This window comes from Pagrus pagrus, assembly GCF_965226575.1.
Source record: "Pagrus pagrus genome assembly, chromosome: 1".
NCBI classification, from domain to species: Eukaryota; Metazoa; Chordata; class Actinopteri; order Spariformes; family Sparidae; genus Pagrus; species Pagrus pagrus.
In genome coordinates, this window is record NC_140185.1 from 2,044,502 (window position 1) to 2,067,068 (window position 22,567).

At 43.7% G+C, this 22,567-nt stretch overlaps 1 protein-coding gene across 4 annotated transcripts in view; it reads left to right on the forward strand.

The window, feature by feature from the left end:
- The window catches only part of tpcn2 (two pore segment channel 2), a 45,206-nt gene that overhangs the window by 9,934 nt on the left and 12,705 nt on the right, over positions 1-22,567 (forward strand). For 3 of the 4 annotated variants that reach the window (XR_014623220.1, XM_084361393.1, XM_084361392.1), the window contains exons 5-18: positions 27-143; positions 2,451-2,557; positions 6,489-6,561; positions 7,904-8,003; positions 8,120-8,185; positions 8,308-8,372; positions 10,012-10,103; positions 10,930-11,011; positions 17,993-18,082; positions 18,177-18,296; positions 19,765-19,824; positions 20,488-20,616; positions 20,911-20,960; positions 21,690-21,789. Coding sequence is in view for 3 of the 4 variants with exons in the window: in XM_084361393.1 (XP_084217519.1) it covers positions 27-143; positions 2,451-2,557; positions 6,489-6,561; positions 7,904-8,003; positions 8,120-8,185; positions 8,308-8,372; positions 10,012-10,103; positions 10,930-11,011; positions 17,993-18,082; positions 18,177-18,296; positions 19,765-19,824; positions 20,488-20,616; positions 20,911-20,960; positions 21,690-21,789 (1,251 nt within the window). In the remaining variant the exon portion in view is untranslated. The remainder of the gene's footprint in view (positions 1-26; positions 144-2,450; positions 2,558-6,488; positions 6,562-7,903; positions 8,004-8,119; positions 8,186-8,307; positions 8,373-10,011; positions 10,104-10,929; positions 11,012-17,992; positions 18,083-18,176; positions 18,297-19,764; positions 19,825-20,487; positions 20,617-20,910; positions 20,961-21,689; positions 21,790-22,567) is intronic. The other variant, XM_084361394.1, reaches the window with a different exon arrangement.

Here is a 22,567-nt window from a genome sequence, read left to right on the forward strand (position 1 = left end):
ACTGCCACACTCTGTTTTGTCCTCAGAGCTACTTGATTGGCTGGGAGGAATTCAGAAAGAGCAAATGGCTGGTTGGCTACACAGTAGTCATTTCATTCTCCATCATCGACTGGGTGTTGTCTGTCAGCATGGTTTGTGATGAGGTGAGGCTGTCCTCTGTCATGCTTCTTTAAGCGTGTTGTGTTTTAGAGTGTAGTGCACCATCAAATACACGTATTTGGTACTTCTTTAACTTGCAGAACTTGAGATAAACAGTATACAGGTAGCATGTTCCAGCACAAAAGTCAATAGGACAATACAACATGAAACAGACTGTAGGCCACTCTCAACCTGCATTTACGTGTGTGTGTGTGTGTGTGTGTGTGTGTGTGTGTGTGTGTGTGTGTGTGTGTGTGTGTCTGGGTCTGGGTCTGGGTCTGGGTCTGGGTGTTAGCCAAGGAAAGTCCAAATGACTTAAAGTTTTTCCTGCTCTGTCCTTGTGAATTTGGGGTAGACCAGTAACCAGGGATCCTGGAAGTCAGTCAGAGTTGGGTGCTGGTAGAAACTAGCCTATACAATGACGTCACAATAAATGCTGGGCAGCATTCATTGTTGCACAGGTAACAACACTAAACTAATGTATGCAAACTGCAAGGCAAGGAATAGGGAGAGGTGTTACTCATGAACAGGTTATGAGGTTATTCAGTGGGACACATGAAAAACTTTCTCTTGACAACCTCCGTAGAGTCTTTACGTGATAAGAAAGTCCTGACCAGCTGCAAGCCCACATCACAAGAAATCTAATAATGGACCAATACATATAAGAAATAACTAATAAAGAACAAAATAAGTCCTCCTTACCATCACAAGTATGACACATATACCCTATATCTTAATATGAATGGGGAAACCTTCTGTAAGTTTAAACTTTTTATCAGTCATCATTATTGCTTTTTATTTCAGCAGTCCTACTTCCTACATCCATCCCAGCGTGCATTTCACAACAACCAGCAACAACAGAGAAGAATTTGAGCCAGGGTCACCACTCTTACAAATTTTAACCTACAACTGTTACTATTTGTTCAAATGAACGTTTTAATTAAATTAGGAAATTTGGAATTTGGATTTCGAATATATTATTGTTTTATTCATTCATTCATTCATTCATTCATTCAACCTTTATTTAAATCTCGAAAAATCATTGAGGGCAAGCCCACATTTTCAATGACGTCGAAAGCACAAAGAAAAAAACAGGATAGGTGCAAAAATGTGATAACAAACAGAAACAATGAACATAATCACAGAGCGAATAAACAGAATGGGTACATAGTAATGATAACAGATAAGAAGAAATATGACAGAATACAAATAAAACAGAGAAAGTGCTTGTAAATGAAATTAAACTGCAAGCAAAAGACATGACACAACACAAATAAAAGCTTTATCGCCACCTTTATGCAGTGGGACAACGTGCAGTTTTCCAGGTTTTAGGGATAACCCCAGAAGAAATGGATAGATTAAAAAGATAAGTAATTTCATTAGAAATAAATGGAGCACAGAGCTTTAAAAACCATGGGTCTAGTTTATCCTCCCTGTTTGCTTTCCTTATATCGACGCCTTGAAGTGCCTCCTTAACAATAGAGGAAGTGAAATTCTGCAGTGTAAACACAGAGGTGTGGTTTGAGGAGGGCTCATGAGGCAGCAGCTGACTGTTAAAAGTAGAACCTGAGTATAATGTGTCAAATTGATTTCCAGCAGCAGCAAAATATTTGTTAAAAGCATCACAAATATTTGATGGTTTATTTATTTGGCAATTATTAAATGTTATACTAGAAGGTATAGACATAGAGGATTTGTTTTTAATTTACATTTACTGCTTTCCAAAATTTGGATGGGTTTACACAGGAGCTGGAGATTAATTCTATGTGATACTTGGCCTTTGTTTTTCTTAATGAAGATATGCATTTATTTCTGAGCTGTCTAAAAGTTAACCAGTGGGCTTCCTCACCAGTACGCCTTGCTAAAGCCCAGGCTTTGTCCCTTGCCTTGAGCATCATTGATAGTTCTGAGCTGAACCAGGGGTTTGATCTATCTTTAACCCTGAGCTTTTTGAAGGGTAACTAAAGATCTGGAGCCTGTTCTAAATCCAGTATTTCAGCAGTATACTGTATATTACTGTTAGCAATGCTGGTTATTTGTTAATTATTAATTATTGCAACAACATATTTTTATTCTGCTCTGACAAATGGAAATAAGCAAACTTTTTGTGGAGATTATTCACAGTTCTGTTAAATGATCATCACCATCATCCCAGTTGCAAATTATGGAAATAGCATTTACCGTTCTTATAAGTTTGCACTCCCAGGTTCAACTTGCCAAGTTTCGTCTCCCAAGGATGTGACCTCATACATGACTTGTCACAAGGCCCCTTACATTAAAAAAAGTGATCTTATCTTTTTTTTGTTAAATAGAAACTGAGAATACGACGACTGCTCCGGCCGTTCTTCCTCCTGCAAAACTCTTCCCTGATGAAAAAGACTCTGAAGTGCATTAAGAGGACTCTGCCAGAGATCGCCAGGTATCTGACCCCTTTACACTGGCAGGACTATCAAAGATCTGTTGATTTATGAAACATACACCTGGTAATTCAGATTTTTCAACACTTAGGTCACAAGTAACAATTACAGGATCATGGCATATACTAAAACGTAGGCTAATAATAGCACTGGTATAGATGACTCATAAAATCATAAAGCAAACTGGCTCACTAACAGTGTTAGCCAATTTACCACAGATATAACTATACTGCTAATTGGAAAATTAATTGCATTACATTACTAATTACTCAACACAAAAGTAATTAGTTACATTGCCCATCATTAGTATGGTAATGAGGGGGCTGCACAGTGAACTTATACAAAGTACAAAGTGATACCACAGTAAAACTTGCATTTGGATTTGCTATTTTCAATTTCATTTCACCCCTCACCAAATAAAAAAGCCACTACTGACTTCAGAGCACTCTCAGTTCTGTCAGTGGGGCACTGCTTCCATAAAATGTGACCATAGACTTATTCTGGTATACTCCCACTATACAACCACCACTCTATAATACACTCTGTGATTGTGTGCAGGTGTCAGCGTTGAGAGGAACATGCTACAAAAATAAAGCATTACAGTTCTATATATTACTTAAAGCAGTAATAGTGTAATATGACGCATTTCTACTAGGAGTTGTGGTAACATTATTGCAGTTACTATGTCCAGTAACGTGTTACTACCCCAAATTAAGTGTATATAGATGTTTTTCTACGTGGTTAAACCCAGTGGGTTGCCCGCTACCCGTTTAAGCTCTTTCAACGCGGCTCATAACGATATAAATGTTTTTACCTGGAATGAATTTACATGTTAAGATCAGTTAGATTCTCCACAGTTCAGTCGTTGAGTTCATTTGATAGAAACCATAAGAACAGAAAAATTATTAATTCAGATTTGCCAGCATGGTAAGCAAATACTTGTACCCAGACTAGTCATCAGTACACTTCAAGTATGTTAATGATTAATTAACTTAAAGTTTGCTTTATTGGAACAACTAATTTTTGTACTAAGTATATTTTAGTTTTAATTAAATTGTAGAAAAGCACAATCTGAAGTGTATTTAGTGTACTTTTATGTGCTTAAGTGGTATATAAGTATATTTTGTACACTTTAGGTATATTGCTGTGTATGTACTAAGATACATGCCTGATAAGTTTATTTAAAGTCTACCTTATGTGTTATAAGTACATTAAAAATGTATTGTTAGCCTCTAGCAAATATACAAGCAATATGCCATTAATATATTCTTATTGCTCAGTTATACTTCTGGTTATTTCAATTACTAAAAAAGAACAGTTTGAATAAATATAGTTTATCATTACTTTGCTGTTCTACTTTGTACATTACATACCCTTATACACAACAATGTTGCATATGTATTACCAGTATATTAAAGTCTGAATTACATTTCGGACTATTTCCCAATGCCGAATGTACTTCCCAGGTGAAAAAAATCCCCAAAACTTCATTGTAATTCAACATATTCACATTTTCAATGGTACATTGCAAATATACTTACAAAGATGTATGCTGTCTGAACATACCTAAAATGTTTGCATTTACATCATGCTTTTACCAATTTTAACAATACAACTTTTAACACATTTAAAGTAATTGTACTATAGTACAGAGGAATATTATAGGAAAATATACTTCACTAATGAAGAGACAGAACATTTTTAATTCAACTTCACATGGATCCGGTATAATTTGTATCAGAACAACTTTAAAAAGAAAGGACAGTTAATGAAGTATTTTGAGTATCAAACACAAACTGTAACTGATTACCTTTAATTCTACTTAAGTAACAGAAGCAATCATAAAGTCATTATCACACTCTTTTCCACATTTATTTTCCTAGAATGTTCTTTAAAGTTACACAAAAATAACATTTAGAGAACGTTCCCTGAGGGTTACCTGTTTGCTAGGTAATCTCCTGTTTTAGACCACACACCAATACGTGCAACCCTGTATTGTGACAGATAACTGGATAAGTCAGTGACAATTGTGTCTATGTACCTGATGCCGAAACCATCCAGTAAAGTTCTGTAAATTCAAAGTCAGTCTCCGTTTCCTGATCTGACACTCCATATTGGTGAACACTACCTAATCAGCTAAGCAGCCAAAACCTCCTGTACAACATGAGCATACGTATATTTATAGCATATATATTATATATATATATATATATATATATATATATATATATATATATATATATATATATGCTATATATATATATATATATATATATATATATATATATATATATATATGCTATATATATATATATACATATATATATTTATAAGTACACTAACTTACTAATATAAGTATTTGCAATTTAGTATAATTTTTAATAGTAGCCTAAGTGAGTAAGTGCACTTAAAAATTACACTCAAAGGTAACTTGAGATATGTGTTAACTTCAGGATATTGTGTTTGTGTGTTTTTTAAGATACGCATGCTGTCATTGTATTGTTAAAATGATAATTTAAAGCATACATTTTAAAATTTACAAAAATACAAAATGTACAAAATACAAATACAAAAATGTCTTGAATATATTTTTTTTGAATGTCAAATATATATATATATATATATATATATATATATATATATATATATATATATATATACATACAGATAGTTTAGTCCTTACAGTTTATGTGCAATGTGCTTTTGAAAATGTGAATATTTTATAAATATATAACAGTTTGAGCACTTTAGATGGACATGAAACTATCTTCCTTCAATTATTTGTGAAAAGGAACAGTAACTCTGTTAGAAAATATCTGGCTTTTTCATTAAAAACTCAAAGTTGCAAGGCATGCACATAAAAATGTGAGTGGAGAAGTCAATTATGACTGCCAAGGAGCATTTCAGTAAAAGTCACAGAGTTTTAAATCATTCACGTGCAAGTCTTAACTGTATTAGTTAGTTTAAAGGTTGTAATTTGTAGAAACGTGATAATAGAGTCTGCAGTTTGGATCAGATCTTTCTGATTCTGGTGTTCTCACTACATTTGTGAAATATTATCAAGCACTTGTTAGAAGGGGCACCACCTCCACGACTGATTGATTAATTAATTAGGAGGAAAATTAATCACATCAAATGAATCAGTCTTATATCTGAAAGTTGTAAATTCTGATTACATTGACCTGTAAAACATAATAATAACATTGATCGTATCATCACAATGCGATGTTCTGCTGGGAAACCTCACAATATTAGGCAGGTGGTCATAATGTTATGCTGATCGGTGCATATATATATATATATATATATATATATATATATATATATATATATATATATATGTATGTATGTATGTATGTATGTATGTATGTATGTACTGTATATAACAGTGAAGCACATCTAAAATAATAAATGATGATATCACTGAAATCATAAGTAAATGATTATACTGGTTAATATCAAATACACTCGTGAATTTTCTTATTTCATTGTGTTAATTTACTACTTTCATAATATCAAAATGATTACAAGATCTATATATTTACACATTTTAGTACAATTTCAGATAATGTGAGAATAATTTAAACCAATGGCCATTGCATAAAGTTAGAATGGCTCAGATAAACAGCTTGCTTGAACCCAAAAGCACAGCTCCAAAGTGATGGGAATGTCAGGCAAAGTGGTAACTGCAGGGCAGGAGGGAGTGGCTGGATCTAAAATGGCAGTAGAGTTCATAAATGGCAGAAAGGACAACAGAATTAATACTAGGAGCTGGCACACTCCTGACACCTGTCATGTTTTTAATTTATTCAAGAGACTCTTGTGTTTTTATAGAGTGTGCCTTGAAGAAATAGAGAAAGATTTAGATCTATTCCTGACTCCCCAGACTTTTCCACCCCTAGCCTGAGAGCATGCGTTCTTCTGTCTTTGCAGTGTCATCCTGCTGCTGGCCCTTCACCTCTGTCTCTTCACTATGATTGGCATGCTGCTGTTTGCTAAAACTGAGGTAAGTTCAGGTCTATGTGGTCACACCCTGTTAAATACTGTACTGTACTGCTGACACTTGTGCGGACATGTGTGTGTAATTATGTGTTTATATGTCTGTCGACTTGTCCCAGACTGTGATGGCAACTCAACAGTCAAGGGTCATTGTCATAACTAGAAAAACAGCGTCATGGTTGTATGCCTCCATGTCTGTCGAGGCTTATACATAATTACACAGTATGTAGAAAAGACTTTCAACAATTTATTAAAAGGTGTTATGTGTAGTTCTTGGTGAAATGTTATGTTATTCCTATGTGTATGATTTCAGTAAATAATTTCCAGTGAGAAACATGCTGTCTTTATTTAAAGACTATTTCAACAGTACAGAGGACTGATAGAGAGCTTCATCACATGTTGCAGTGACAATCACCTGAAGATCGATATCAGCAAAACTCAAGTTTTTTGTGAGAAACAAAAAACAGTCAAATGTCTGTTGACATGTTTGGCCAATAAAGCTGATTCTGATTGAACATAAAGAAGCCACAGATTTCTAAAACGTGGATGCCTCACACACGTTCGACCCGGCAGCACAGAAGATCTCGACCATTTCAATATCTGACCACATGTGAAAATATGTTCCCAGTCTCCCATTCTGCTCCAGAGTTATGGTGTTAAATAATGGCCAGAGAAGTGTTTTTGCATAACATTTTGATGTCACAGTGAAGTTGACATTTGTGTGAAATTTCGGTATAATCAGAAATGAATATGTTGTTATGGCAAACAAATGTTTTGTGAGGTCAAAGTCACGTCTGACCACAAAATTCTGATCAGTTCATCCTTGAATCCAAGTGGACATTTGTGCCGAATTTGAAGAAATTCCCTCAAGGTGTTTCCGAGATATCACGCTCACAAGAACAGGACGGATGGACATTTGCAAAAATAAAGACACAAATTGAAAAATTACACAAAAACAAGTCCCAAACTGGCAGCAGATACTTCTGTATCTGTTGTCAGGTGGCAGCAGGGTGAACAGACTGTGGCTGGGTGGGTGTTGTCTTTTAGTATCTTTGGGCTCTGTGCAGACGTCTCACTTCACTGATGTCACTGATGCTCTGTAGATGGTGCCAGTGATGTTCTGGTGGTTTGAATTGCACTACTACTGCTTATGCAAATTGGTTAGTGATCAATCAAGTGGAACAGTCCACACCAGCTGCAGCAGGCAATGGAGAGGTGCATAACAATAGTAACAATAATAATAACTAAATAATAATTTATTATATACTAAGAACAATGTGGGGAATGTGTTAGTCCACTCTGCCTCTCCTCTTCTCTGGTAATCACTCCCCCTCTTTGTTTCTGTTCAGGATCCAAAGAAGAATGAGGAGTGGAAGTTACATTTCAGAAATATGCCTGATTCACTAACCTCTCTGCTGGTGCTGCTCACGACAGCCAACAACCCCGATGGTACACAATCTGTCACATGATAAAACAAGCTATGTCTGTTGAATACTTGATTACTGTAAATTGTGTCTGTGGTGGAGTGTGTTAATCTTTTCAACTTTTCTTCTGTCCTGTCACAGTGATGATCCCTGCCTACTCCCTAAACAGAGCCTATTCCATTTTCTTCGTTGCCTTCAGTGTTATCGGTAAGCAGTGATGGTATTATTGTCCGTGTCAGTGCAGCAGAGGATGGTAGATTTTTAAGTTGCTATTAAAGTAACATAAATGTGTTAGTGTTTGAAAGGAAATTTGTTTTGCTTCCTGGCAGGAACCTACTGTCTGATGAACTTACTGACAGCCATCATCTATAACCAGTTCAGGGGATATTTACTGGTGAGTCAAATGCACAGTTATGACAACACGCTTCTGACCATTTCATTGTCCTGAGAGTTATCTTGCTGTAACAGCTCCATTCATTCATACTGGAGGCAACCCAGCACAAGCACAGTGTTATGAACTCCCGTGGGAGATGTGAAGCAGGTGAAGTGTAAGGGCCAGGTGAGGTCAAGGTAGACTGATTCACATACACAACACAGAAACATATGACGAGATGGGAGGTAGCTCACTTAACCCTGTGAGTGGGTGGAGCTGAGGAACCCATATCACCTGGTCTGGAGGCGGAGGTGGGCGACAACTTCCGGGGTTTCGAGACGAAGAGCGGCAGGTCTCCACGAGTAGAGACCACGCTGGCGACACACACACCCACACACCGCACCGGAGTCACACACCAAATGAACTAAGAAGCCAAATGCTCAGGTAGATACACACACATACAGACAGGTACACAAACTCACGTCTGTGCATACACTTGAGAGAGAGATAACCACAGGAGCAAGCGGGAGGTTTAAATCAGGTCAGGCATAGTTTAATAAACAAGCAAGTCATATTTCATGCTGTACCGATGCGGGTCCCGTTTGTCCACGTGTGTTACACACAGTCTTCTACTGGTGACAGGTGAGCACTAAAGCTGAATGCTCTAGCTGATGAAATGTCAACGCAAGTCTTGGCAGTGCAGGGTAGTCAGGAGGAATCATCTGACAGGCATTTCAAATGCAACAGCACAGGCCCAACATTGAGTAATGATGTCTGATTTTGTGCTAAAAGGGACAGTTCACCCCCAAATCAGAAATACATATTTTTCCTCTTGACTGCTATTTCTCCATCAAGATTGTTTTGGTGTGAGTTGTCAGGTTACACGAAGGGAACCCAAACGCAAGACACACAGGCAGGCAGGTAGCTTGAACAAAAAGCGAGCTTTAGTAACATAAAGCTGATAATCCAAAATCCAAAAGTAGTAGCAACCAAAGGCAGATTACAAAACAGTACAAAATCATAAAACAAAAGCAAAAAAAAGTACAAACCAGAAATAACACAAGGATGGGACACAGATACACAGGAACACAAGGGCACAACAGAACAGACAAACTGAGTTCCCTTAAATTACAGTATATCTGCATTTCCCTCAATTGTCCCTTCCATTGAGGATTTGTGGAGAGGTGTGAAGAAATGCAAGGAGAGAGAGAATGAGCAAATATGTTTTAAGACAAATGAGATGTTCTGTCCTCTGAAGCGTTACATTAGCATATAGACTTTACATTGTGATGATGTCACAGATTTTTAAATCAATTTCCGTGGCTCATGGAGAGCTTAAAAAATATAAAACCTTCATGGATCAAAAAATTGATGAGATTCATAATTGACCTCATTAGCAATTTGAGGTGTCCTGTCAATAGTTTTACAGACGTCCAGTAGCTCGAAGCAAAATTCGACGTAAGGCTGAGTGGTGCTGCCGTATCCAGATCTAAAAATTAGATTTAAGGTTTACTAGCAGATCCTGACCTCTCAAACATGGCGGCTGTGCAGATGCATAGCTGCATCATACTGTAATACAACCAGTCAGGTGTCCTTCTTCTTGACTGTTAAGGACAAAAAAGTCTACAGTCTGAATCTTTCTGTTCATGTTTTGGTCCAGATGTCGGTCCAAACGTCCATCATCAGGAGACGATTGGGGATCAGAGCTGCTTTCCAAATCCTCACCTGCCAGGGAGCTCGACAGGCTGCTGAGTAAGTTAGACACACGCACACACACACATACATACATACACACACACACACACACACACACACACACACACACACACAGATGTAGCGTTCCCATTGTGTAAGACTTGCTATCTTTCTTTGTTTTGGGCTGATTTTCAAAATCCCTCTGGACTGATTGCAGTGGATTCAGATCACTGTGCGCAGGGTGGGGAGACTGACTCCTAGTTAATGAGTGGAAGCAGCTTGGGGCATTCCCCTCCCAGCCAGTCATGGTGTGACGATGCCCTTTTGTGAAGGCTTAAGAGAGGTGGGAAATGGCACCCAGGTGGCTCTCACTCTCATTCTGAATCTGTCCCTGACTCACTGCAAACCTCATCCCATTATATTGACAGCAAGACACTCTGGTCTGTTTAAGCCCCTATTGTGATTTCTTGGCTGCCCCATTTCATTCTAGTGAGGGAAACTGTGGCTGTCCCGTTATGAAAGGATGTGATGAATGTGACATGTTGAACTACTTTTTCACAGTGTTATAAAATGCTCTTATAATCCTTCTAAAAATCCTTAATCCTTTCCTCCAAAGAGTAACTGAAACCTTATAATGGAGTGACTGATATTACTATAACTGATATTTTAACACTTTGATTTAATGATTTTTTGTTGTTGCATTTTGTAGTTTTTTTTTAAAAGGATTGGATTACTTCAAACTAATTTTCACACAGATTTCATTTTCAAACATTCTTAAAAAGAGGAGGAGTGTTCAGTGTGCTGGTGAGGACAGCTGAAATAGTACTTCACTAATATAAATAAAGAGAAAGATGGAGAGAGTTGTATTAATTTTCTCTGTCAGGGAGCATGTGTGTGTTGATGCGGTACTGGAGGTGATGTCCAGAGTCCAGATGAAGAGCTACTACAGAGCTGCCATCACAACGGTCAGTGCCAGCCACACACACATAGACACACACTCACACACACACACACACACACACACACACACACACACACACACACACACACACACACACTTACTCAACTACTCAAAGTGCCTTAGTCACCAAAATACAATGCAAATTATGCTTACTTTTATTCTAGATTTATGTTAAGAGGATTGGGTCTATACAGACGTCAGTCACTCTTGAATTAGATTCTTGACCATAACTGCTCAAGCTGTTGTTCATCCTGCTGCCATCTGACAACAGATACAGAAGAATCTGTTGCTGTACCACCAGACTACAGAGCAGCTTCACTCCTCAGGCTGTGAGACTCCTCAGTCAAGCAACACCTGATAATATTGCTCTGTGTCTCTTGTCTATGGAAATAGGCAACTGTCTGCTGACATGTTCACTATATTAAAGCTATGGTCTACGATTTGAAAGATTGATCATTATTATTTACATTATTTAGATGGTGGTTATGGCCCAATAGTACCACCTACACAATGTGAAGAGTAAAAGGAACCAAATAAATCCATTCTCTCTAGTGCCTGTAAAACTGAAAAGAAATTGACCAATAGGAGCCATCCGGGCTGGATGGTAAATTTTTCCATCCATTCCCCTCGCTCACTCTCCTGCTCCTGGTCACGTCTCGTCCCAACCCACTTCCGCATTTGAAACTACAAGCAGACAAGAGGTTTGTTTTGCCCTGAGCAGGTAATCTTCAGTCTTTATTGTGGATGTTGTGACACAGATAACTTTCCTGCCGATGCTGCTTATGACTGTGAAAGCTGCCGTTAGTTTGTTTCTGTGTTATTAGACGGTGTCGAGACAATTTCTGTCTCTGCAGTGTTGTCAACACTAGTTTACTTGTTCGACGGAGACGTTAGCCTCTATATTAGCATTGTAAGCTAAAAATCATGTTTACACCAAATCAGCCTATTTATTTGCTCGTGGCAGCAAGTAATGCAAGTAAGATGAATGAATGGATGAATGAAACCCTCCGCTTCGCGTTGGGGTTTCATTCATCCTGTCTGGATTTATTTCTCCATAACAACCTCTCGCCCGGTCACTACTCAACTGTTTTGCTAACCCTCCTCCTGGTCTTGTCCGTTTGTTTTCAACGAAGCCTTTGCTAAATCAATATGATGGATTATCGTAAACGCGTTACGATGTGTGTATTTGCGTGTCTTATCTGTCATAAACAAGAGATTACGGTTTACGGGCACGTTTGTGTCGCGGTCTGGTGCTACTCAGACAACAGCTGGGACACACACAGCTGGTCCGAGACTCACACAGGTTTATTTTTCAGCCACAATGTGGAAGTGATCGTTGTGATTAAAGCTGACGGCAGCATCTGTTAGTCTCTTGGCCCTCAATAACTTTTAGAAGTGGCTAACTTAGCTGTTGTAACTTATTACGTAGCTGTAACTAACGTAGCTGTAACACGCTAATGACGTTACGCTAGCTTGGCTGTGTAGTTTCAACGTGCATTGTAATAACTTTACCTGTGAATCTGACATCGTTACTCCGCATTCAAAGCTGGGCTGTACTTGGTTTCTGCCGGCTTGTTGCTCTTGGTGCTTGTTGTTGGAGGGGGTGTGTCGTGAAGCTCTGAGGGGAGAGCGATACGAGCTCGGAGGGGAGGGATTAAGGAGCACAGAGGGGAGGGGTGTGTGTGGGGGGGTGCTTTTTTCAAACCTTTCTCAGATCGTAGACCAGAGCTTTAACTTCATTAGGTTATATGAAGTGTTGAATCTTTCACTTGTGCAGTTCTTCTGACCCCAAGTGGGAAAAAGCACTTAATACAGCTGTGAGCCTTGGAGCTCACAGGAAGGGCAGGAAGGAGGCAACAGCGCGGGATGAAGGTGGTGACAGTTTTATTTACCAGCCAGCAGACAAGGGTGGCTCACAATCATACACAAAACGCAAAGGAACAGCCGTCGCGGCTGAGGGTAACGCCCGCCTGCCGTCTGCTGTCGTCGGTGCGGTGCTCGGTCCTCTCCCAGGACCCAGCCTACTGCAAGAGACCAGAACCAGGTTACAAGCGTGCTTATATAGGTGATTGATTACCTGATTCTGTCCAGCTGTCTGAGCACCGGCTGAGCCACTCCTCCCTCTCCTCCAGCAGCCGGCGCCTCAACCACACCCCACTGCCACATACCCCCACCGCCCGACTTAGGCCGGGATCCCGCCGGCCGTAAGCCCACTCCCCCCCCCCTCCGCCAAGCGGGAGAGGAAGTCAGCCACAACCATGCGGTTACCCGGCCTATGGATCACTTTGAACCTGAAAGGCTGTAATGCTAGATACCAGCGAGTGATCCGCGCGTTGGCATCTTTCATGCGGTGGAGCCACTGGAGCGGGGCATGGTCCGACCAGAGGGTGAATGGGCGCCCCAGGAGGTAGTAGCGGAGGGCACCGACCGCCCACCGTATGGCGAGGCACTCCTTTTCCACCGTACTGTAGTTCACCTCCCGCTGAGCCAGCTTCCGGCTAATGTACAGTACGGGGCGGTCGACCCCCTCCACCTCCTGGGACAAAACGGCCCCCAGCCCACTGTTCGAGGCATCGGTCTGCAGGATGAAAGGGAGAGAAAAGTTAGGAGTGTACAAGAGTGGCTCCCCACAGAGGGCTTGTTTTACCCTCTCAAACGCCAGCTGGCACGGCTCCGTCCACTGGACCGGATCTGAGGCACCCTTTCGGGTCAGGTCGGTTAGGGGGCTGGTCAGCTCGGAGAAGGCCGGAATAAACCTCCTATAGTAACCGGCCAGCCCCAGAAACCTCCTCACCTCTTTTTTCGTCCTGGGTATTGGGCAGGCCGCAACCGCAGCGGTCTTTTGCACCTGTGGCCGCACCTGCCCGCCGCCCAGGTGGTACCCCAAATACCGTACCTCCCTCCGTCCCACCGCACACTTCTTCGGATTGGCCGTGAGCCCCGCCCGCCTCAGAGACTCGAGCACTGCCCCCACCTGCTGCATATGCTGCTCCCAGGTCTCACTATGAATGATCACATCATCCAAGTAGGCCGCAGCATATGCAGAGTGAGGCCGCAGCACCCGGTCCATGAGGCGCTGGAAAGTGGCTGGGGCCCCGAACAATCCGAATGGAAGCGTGACGAACTGGTACAAACCGTACGGAGTGGAGAAGGCCGTTTTTTCCTTGGACTCTAGCGACAAGGGAATCTGCCAGTAGCCCTTGGTCAAATCCAGCGTCGTATAAAAGCGAGCCGTGCCCAGCCGATCCAGGAGTTCGTCGACCCGGGGCATTGGATAGGCATCGAATTTGGACACCTCGTTGACCCTGCGATAGTCCACACAGAACCGTACTGACCCATCGGACTTGCGAACCAGCACGATGGGGCAACACCAGTCACTGTTGGACTCTTCTATTACTCCCATCTCCAACATGGCCTGAAGCTCCGCCTGAACAATTTTCCTCTTGTGTTCTGGCAGCCGATAGGGTCGTGACCGGACCGTCACACCCCGGGGTGTTTCTATGTGGTGGTGTATGAGGCGGGTGCGTCCTGGCAGGGGAGAGAACACATCAGCAAAACGCTGCTGCAACGAGGCCACATCTGCTCTCTGGCTCGGCGAGAGATGGTCATCAAAGGGGACCGGCACCGGCTGGCTTGAAGTAGCCAGCTCCGGTCCCAACTCATCCCTCTCGATCACCGTGGTTGCCAGAGAAACAGGCGTCACCTCCCTCCAGGCTTTAAGGAGGTTGAGGTGGTAAATTTGTGTGGCCCCACCCCTGTCAGAACGCACCACCTCATAGTCAACATCCCCCACTCGCCGTGTGACCACAAAGGGCCCTTGCCACTTGGCGAGTAATTTGGAGCTAGAGGAGGGGAGCAATACAAGCACTTTATCTCCCGGTGCAAACTGTCTGAGTTTAGCCCCTCTGTTGTACAGCCGTTGTTGCCGCTCCTGGGCCTGGAGCAAATGCTCACGTGACAACTTACCCAGTGTATGGAGCTTTGCTCGCAGGTCCAGGACGTGCTGTACCTCGTTTTTGCTGGTGCTTGGACCCGTCTCCCAGCTTTCCTTTACCAGGTCCAAGACACCCCGGGGTTTTCTGCCGAACAGGAGTTCAAAGGGGGAAAACCCCGTGGAGGCCTGGGGAACCTCCCGCACTGCAAACAACAGAGGGTCTAACCATTTATCCCAATTACGACTATCCTCGTGCACGAACTTACGAATCATGTTCTTTAGTGTCTTGTTGAACCGCTCCACCAGGCCGTCGGTCTGGGGGTGGTATACACTAGTCCGGATTGAATGGACGCCCAATAACTCGTACAGTTCGCGTAGTGTCCGTGACATAAACGACGTGCCCTGATCAGTCAGGATCTCTTTCGGGATCCCGACTCGGGAGATTACCTGAAACAGTGCCTGTGCCACACTCCTTGCGGAGATGGTGCGCAGGGGCACTGCCTCGGGATAGCGCGTTGCATAGTCCACTAGGACTAACACAAAGCGATATCCCCGTGCGCTCCGGTCTAATGGCCCGACAAGGTCCATGGCAATTCTATCAAACGGGACCTCAATTAGTGGTAAGGGGCGCAGCGGCGCTTTTGGGGTGGCCGGCGGGTTGACCAGCTGACATTCGCGGCAGGACGCACACCACCGACTTACGTCCGCCCGAATGCCCGGCCAGTAAAATCGGGCCATGACCCGGCTCAGTGTTTTATCATAGCCGAGGTGACCTGCCATGGGGTTGTGATGAGCCGCCTGGAAAATTGTTTCCCGACGGCTTTGGGGCACCAACAACTGGGTGAGCTCTTCTCCGGTCCGAGCGTCACGTGTCGCTCTGTATAATCTGTCCCTAATGACAACAAAATAGGGGTGAGTGGGTGCTGTGCCAGGGTGAACCTGGCAGCCATCAATTCTCATCACTTGGTCGAAGGCGTGACGGAGGGTCCCATCCCGAGACTGCTCGAGTGGAAAATCTTCCATGGAGGCGATCTGGGGGCCCCCCGGAGCCAGCTGGGCTGGCTCCGGTGGCCCCGCGCCCCCCCCGGCAGCGTCAGGACGGGGCACCCCCGCCTCACCACTGAGCACAGCACACCACTCACATTTCCCTGACATACGTGACTGCACCCTCATAGTTTCCCCCGCTAAGCTAGCGAACCCCGGCCAATTCGTGCCCAAGATTAGAGGGTGCAGGAGGCGAGTGCTAACTCCAGCCCTGACCTTATGCTTCTTCCCTCTAAAATAAATTTCCAGAGTCACCACCGGATAATCGTGAATATCCCCATGCACACACCTCACCTTCACCCACGATGCCTCTAGCAACGCCCCTGGTCGAACCAAGCGCTGGTGGATCATGGTCTGTTCACAACCAGAGTCCAGCAGAGCTTGGTGTGTACCCCCCTGTATACATACCGGTATACGATACGTCCCTTCCGGACCGGGGGAGGGGGCCGGCGGTCCCGCAACCCGAACCACTTGCCCCACCTCCATGAGCGGGCACTCCGCCCGGAGATGGCCGGGCTGCCCGCACCGCCAGCACCCCTGCCCAGGCATCTGAGGAGCCCCCCGGGGCGCCGGTCGCTCAGACACGTAGGCCGGGCCCTGCGGAGCAGGAGAGAGAGAGCGATTAGTGTCCCGGAGCGGTGCATGCTCCGGGGGAGAGTGTGGGTATGTGTGTGTGTGGGTGGGTGGCGCCGCTGCCGCCGGGAATCTCCGCCTCGGGGCCGGGGTGGGACGGCCCGCCGGGATCGTCGCGGGTCTCGCCTCCTCCTTCACGCTCCGCCGGGGCAGGGAGAGGTGGTCCTCCGCGAGGACGATCGCGGCCGCGATGTCGGGGGGTCGGTGGCACTGGACCCAGTTGGAGGTGGAGGAGGGCAGCCCGGCGACGAACTGCTCCAGTGCCACCTGGCCGACGATGTCCTCTGCGGAGTTCGTCGCCGGCTGGAGCCAGCGCGTCGCGGAGTCGAGGAGCCGCTGCGCGTAGGCAAAGGGGCGGCCGGCCTCCTCAAAAGAGAGCCCCCTGAACCGCCGCCGGTGTCCCTCGGGTGTGCTGCCCAGACGGTCCAGGATGGCTCTCTTCAGCAGCGCGAAGTTTACACGGGAGGCCGCCGGCAGGCTGTGCGCGGCCAGCTGCGCTACCCCGGTGAGCAGCGGAAGAAGCCGGACCGCCCACTCCCCCTCCGGCCACCCACACGCCTCCGCCGTGCCCTCGAAGATGTCCAGATATGCCTCCGGATCATCTTCGGCGGTCATCCGTTGGAGGGCAAACGGCGGAGGCCGGCCCCGGCCGGGCTCCGCAGCCGGTTCCGGAGCGCTCAGGGTGGCCGGGCGCTGCAGCAGCTCCCGCAGGAGAGCACGATCGTCCCGCTGGGCCGCCGCGATATCCACCAGGGCCTGGGACTGCTGCTGCTGGAGCGCGGTCGTGCTCTCCTGCATCGTCGCCAGGTGCTGGAGAGCCAGCGACAGCGGCGTCTGTGCGTCCATGGTCCTGTCCCTATTCAGGCGCCAGATGTGAGCCTTGGAGCTCACAGGAAGGGCAGGAAGGAGGCAACAGCGCGGGATGAAGGTGGTGACAGTTTTATTTACCAGCCAGCAGACAAGGGTGGCTCACAATCATACACAAAACGCAAAGGAACAGCCGTCGCGGCTGAGGGTAACGCCCGCCTGCCGTCTGCTGTCGTCGGTGCGGTGCTCGGTCCTCTCCCAGGACCCAGCCTACTGCAAGAGACCAGAACCAGGTTACAAGCGTGCTTATATAGGTGATTGATTACCTGATTCTGTCCAGCTGTCTGAGCACCGGCTGAGCCACTCCTCCCTCTCCTCCAGCAGCCGGCGCCTCAACCACACCCCACTGCCACAACAGCTTTAATATTTATTGATGTCAATTGATAGACAGTAACTCTGCAGATATTTTACATGCATCTTTTGAGTGGGTTAGAGCAGGAGTATATTTAAAAATGCATCTTTTGGTTCTCCACCTTGACTTTTTCCTTATTACCATCTTGACTTCAGGAGGCACAGCAGTATGCAGATGTGGGCTACATGGATCGAGAACAGTTCAGGAAGATATTTGATGAACTCGATAAAGATCGCATTAAGGAGGTAGAGCTGAGCCGATGGGCTCTGCTGCTTCAAAGATTCAGTCATCATTACATTTCACTTTGAAATTAATTTCATATTTGTGTGTTCTGCCCAGCACCCTCCCTTGCCTCAGTACAACTCTCCAGTACTGCAGAGACTCCAGGTGGTCTTCAGTCACTACTATCTCACTATACTGGGTAATGCAGTGGCACTGGCCAATGTCATGTGCATATGTGTAAGTTGCACAAACACACACACACACACATGCATACATACACACATAGACAAAATTGTTGGTACCCTTCCGTTAATGTCGACTGAAATAACTTGAAACTGACAAAAGTAATAATAAAAAAAATATTTCTGAAAATTAACTAATGAAAATCAGACATTGCTTTTGAATTGTGATTCAACAGAATCATTTTAAAAAACAACTAATGAAACCGGCCTGGACAACACTGATGGTAGCCCTAGAAAAGATTGAAAATAATTTGACCATAGGGACATGTTAAACTAAGGTGTGTCCTGTAATTCACATCACAGGTGTCTTCAAACTTGTAATCAGTCAGTCTGTCTATTTAAAGGGTGAAAAGTAGTCACTGTGCTGTTTGGTATCATGGTGTGTACCACACTGAACATGGACCACAGAAAGCTAAGGAGAGAGTTGTCTCAGGAGATTAGAAAGAAAATTATAGACAAGTATGTTAAAGGTAAAGGCTTGTAAGACCTTCTCCAAGCAGCTACACGTTCCTGTGACTACAGTTACACATATTATTCAGAAGTTTAAGGTCCACAGGACTGTAGCCAACCTCCCTGGACGTGGCCGCAAGAGGAAAATTGATGACAAAGTGAAGAGACGGATAATACGAATGGTAACCAAAGAGTCCAGAACAACTTCCAGAGATTAGAGGTGAACTCCAAGGTCAAGATGCATCAGTGTCAGGTCCCACCATCCGTCGCTGTTTGAGCCAAAGTGGACTTAATGGAAGACGACCGAGGAAGACTCCACTGTTGAAAGCAAATCATAAAAAAGTGAGACTGGAATTTGCCAAAATGCATATTGACAAGCCACAAAGCTTCTGGGAGAATGTCCTTGACAGATGAGACAAAACTGGAGCTTTTTGGCAAGTCACATCAGCTCTATGTTCACAGACACAAAAATGAAGCATACAAAGAAAAAGGGGGCCGCTGTAGCTCAGTGGGTAGAGCAGGTGACTAGCGACCATAAGGTCGCTGGTTCGAGCCACGGCTCCCCTGGGCGGAACCGGGCTGCATGCCGTAGTATCCTTGAGCAAGATACTGAAGCCCGAAATTGCTCCTGACGTGTAGTTGGCACCCTGTGTGGCAGCCTCTGCCGTCAGAAAGGGCCCTGCGATGAGCTGGCCTTCTATGAGCCCTGATCTAAATCCTATTGAACATCTGTGGAAGGAGGAGTGGGCCAAAATACCTGACGACAGGTGCAGAAGTCTTATTGAGAGTTGCAGAAATCGCTTGGTTGCAGTGATTGCCTCAAAAGGTTGTGCAACAAAATATTAAGTTGTTTTTTTTTATTACTTTTCTCAGTTTCAAGTTATTTCAGTGAACATTGTTTTTAACGGAAGGGTACCAACAATTTTGTCCACGTGTGTATATACTTACTGTACACCATTACACACTACCGAGTTGATTACCAAATGGCTATCTTACCCTTGTATGTGTTTTAGACCATCCTGGTGTTGAACTCTGAAAAGTCCATAGCAGAGAGAGACAACTACATCATGGAGGTGAACACAGTCATAAAATGGTTGATGAATGTTCATGGCCCACAGGGGATGATTGTTAATCATTTTGGTAAACCGCCTGTCCTCTCCTCTAGCTAGGGTGACCAGATGCAAATGGGTAAAAAACTGAAATGGGGAAAAAGACCAGAAAAATATGCACATAGGAGAAGTTGTTACACATGGAACGTTATGAAAGGGTGTATCTAAACTAGAATCATCACTTCCTCAACTCGCCAAGTATTTTTGTTTCATAAACCTCATCAAACTGTGTCAAAAAAACAGCAAAAAAAATGGAAATAACAAAGTGAAGTTAGAGTAAAAATAACAAATTGACTGTATGAACACGTTCCACTAGGGATACAAACCCACCTCTCTTGGGTGAGAGTCCGATAATTAACCCATTCAGCCATAACAGCCTCCACAACCATTTACATCAGTTGCATTGTTTGATCCTATAACAAAAAGACTTGCTGTTTTCATGGCCTCCTGTCTAGCTTTTCCTAGCTGGTAGCTAGCGCCCTCTAGCTAACAAAACTATCAGTAGGTCATTTGTGTCCAACAGACAGGTCATGTGGGTTGAAATAAAAATTGCAACCTTGTTGAAATTGTGAACATCATGTGCTTCACAAATGAACTGATTTCAGTCTTTCACTGTCCAACCGTCAGATCATCAACCTGTGCTTCATCCTCTATTACCTGTTTGAAATGTGTGTGAAGATCTTTGCCTTTGGCTGGAGAGGGTACCTGTCCTACAGAAACAACATCTTCGATGGCTTTCTCACCATCCTGCTACTGGTAACACAGCCCTGTCGACACTCCCATTAGCTTCACGTTAATGAAACCTGAAAACACTATACTGCAAAACCTACTTCAGTTAGGCACATAGAAGGAGCAGCAAAAGCTGGCTTGATAGTTTCTTATACTATTTGATTTTCTATAGTGTGCCCCATAGCATCTTGTCTGTTTTCATTTAACATTTGAACTATTCCTTCCTAAAATCTCTCATGAACATTTGGATCTGTTTATATATTTACTACTTTTAATATTCATCTCTGGTCTCATGTGTGAAATGTGATCTTTCTCCATCAGGCTCTACAGATCACTATTTATGTCACCTTCAGGCTTCCTTATTCTCACTGGTGGGTTTGTATTTTCTCACATTAATTTCAAATATAATCAACTAGTGCCTTTCATGTAATCTTGTTTTAATATTGGAAATGCTGCAGCGATGGTTGACATTTGAGTCCAAAAAAATGTAAAAATTAACTCCAGTTCTACATTGCAAATATTCTATTTAACAAGGTCTGATCGAGTAATCATGTACCCAAGACAGACAGAATAGAAAATCCAGAGCTCATATGCAAAGGTAAATCCACATGTGAGAGAAATCTAAAAAATGTTATTAGCATGGAACGTAGCAGTAGAGTCACTGAAGCTAAATATATTAAATTCAGCCAGAGTGACCAACTGCAGACTCCAGACACTGCAGAGGAAAACCTTCCTTACCAACTCTAGGTGAGCATTAGAAACAGAAATGATTACACATGTTTGGATCAACTATATTCCAGATGATGATGAAGATGCATTTAGGTAAGATACAAAGACACAATATTAATTTCTGTTAGCTATTTAACCAAACCTACTGACACTAATAAAGACATGTCCAATTCTCTAAACCTCACCCTTTAACTGTGCAGTTCCAATTTTTTGTTTGGATTCAGGAATTTCAATGCTGTTTATAAAAAACGCTCAAAATCCTTTTTAACTTCACACCTGATGTTGAAGCAGGGGACAAGAGTCTTTGAGATTTGTAAAATGTGTCTGTAAGATTACCTTGTGTGTTTGTGTGTGTGTGTCTGTCACAACAGGGACCCATCCTCTCACGGTGTAATGTCTCTGTGGGAGATGGTTCGTTTGGTCAACATGCTGATTGTCTTCCGCTTTCTGCGCATCATCCCAGATATTAAGGTACACACAGGCGGCTGGAGGATGCTACTCTGCTGATTTGCCTTCAACCCTCCAATCAAGACACAGATAACTTATGTCAGAAATAGAATTAGAGAGACATCACACACATACTGTTGAAATCACCACAACTACCTCCTTGACAGTGATGTCCATCAATATTGGCTTTCATTACAGCAGCAGCCTCTAGTTAGGTAATTCAGAAGAAGCATTGTTAGCCTTGTTGTTGCTCTAGCTCCTGGGTCTTTGACAAGTGGTCCACGATCCCAAGGGGGTCCTCAGGATTACTGTAGGTGTGCTGCCAAATTACTGTTTGATAATATTTTGATATTTTTTAAAAAATTTAAGTATGTCTGAAAATACACATTAACATGAATCTAAAAAACATTTAATTTAAACAAATTCCTTGTGCAATCATGCAAGCAACCTAACTGAATGCTTAATCACTGTGCGGCACCTATCCATAACAGTGAACTATTTAGCTAACTACATGATTGAAACAGACCTACCCTTCACCTCAGAAACCATCGGAGAGTGAGGCAAATGCATCTTACATTAGCCAAGCTACATCTGCTGCTGACTTGTTTATACATGGCACTATAGGCCACCTTACATGTTATTGCAGGTCCATTCAATAAGGTACAAAACATAAAATATATGTCCCGGGGTGTCCGTCTCTCTATCAGCCAAGGGGTCCTTGACCTGAAAAACATTGAAGCCTTCGGCTGTACAGCCAACTGGCTATATTTGGCCGCAGTTGTGGTGCTTGGTAGTTTAAGAG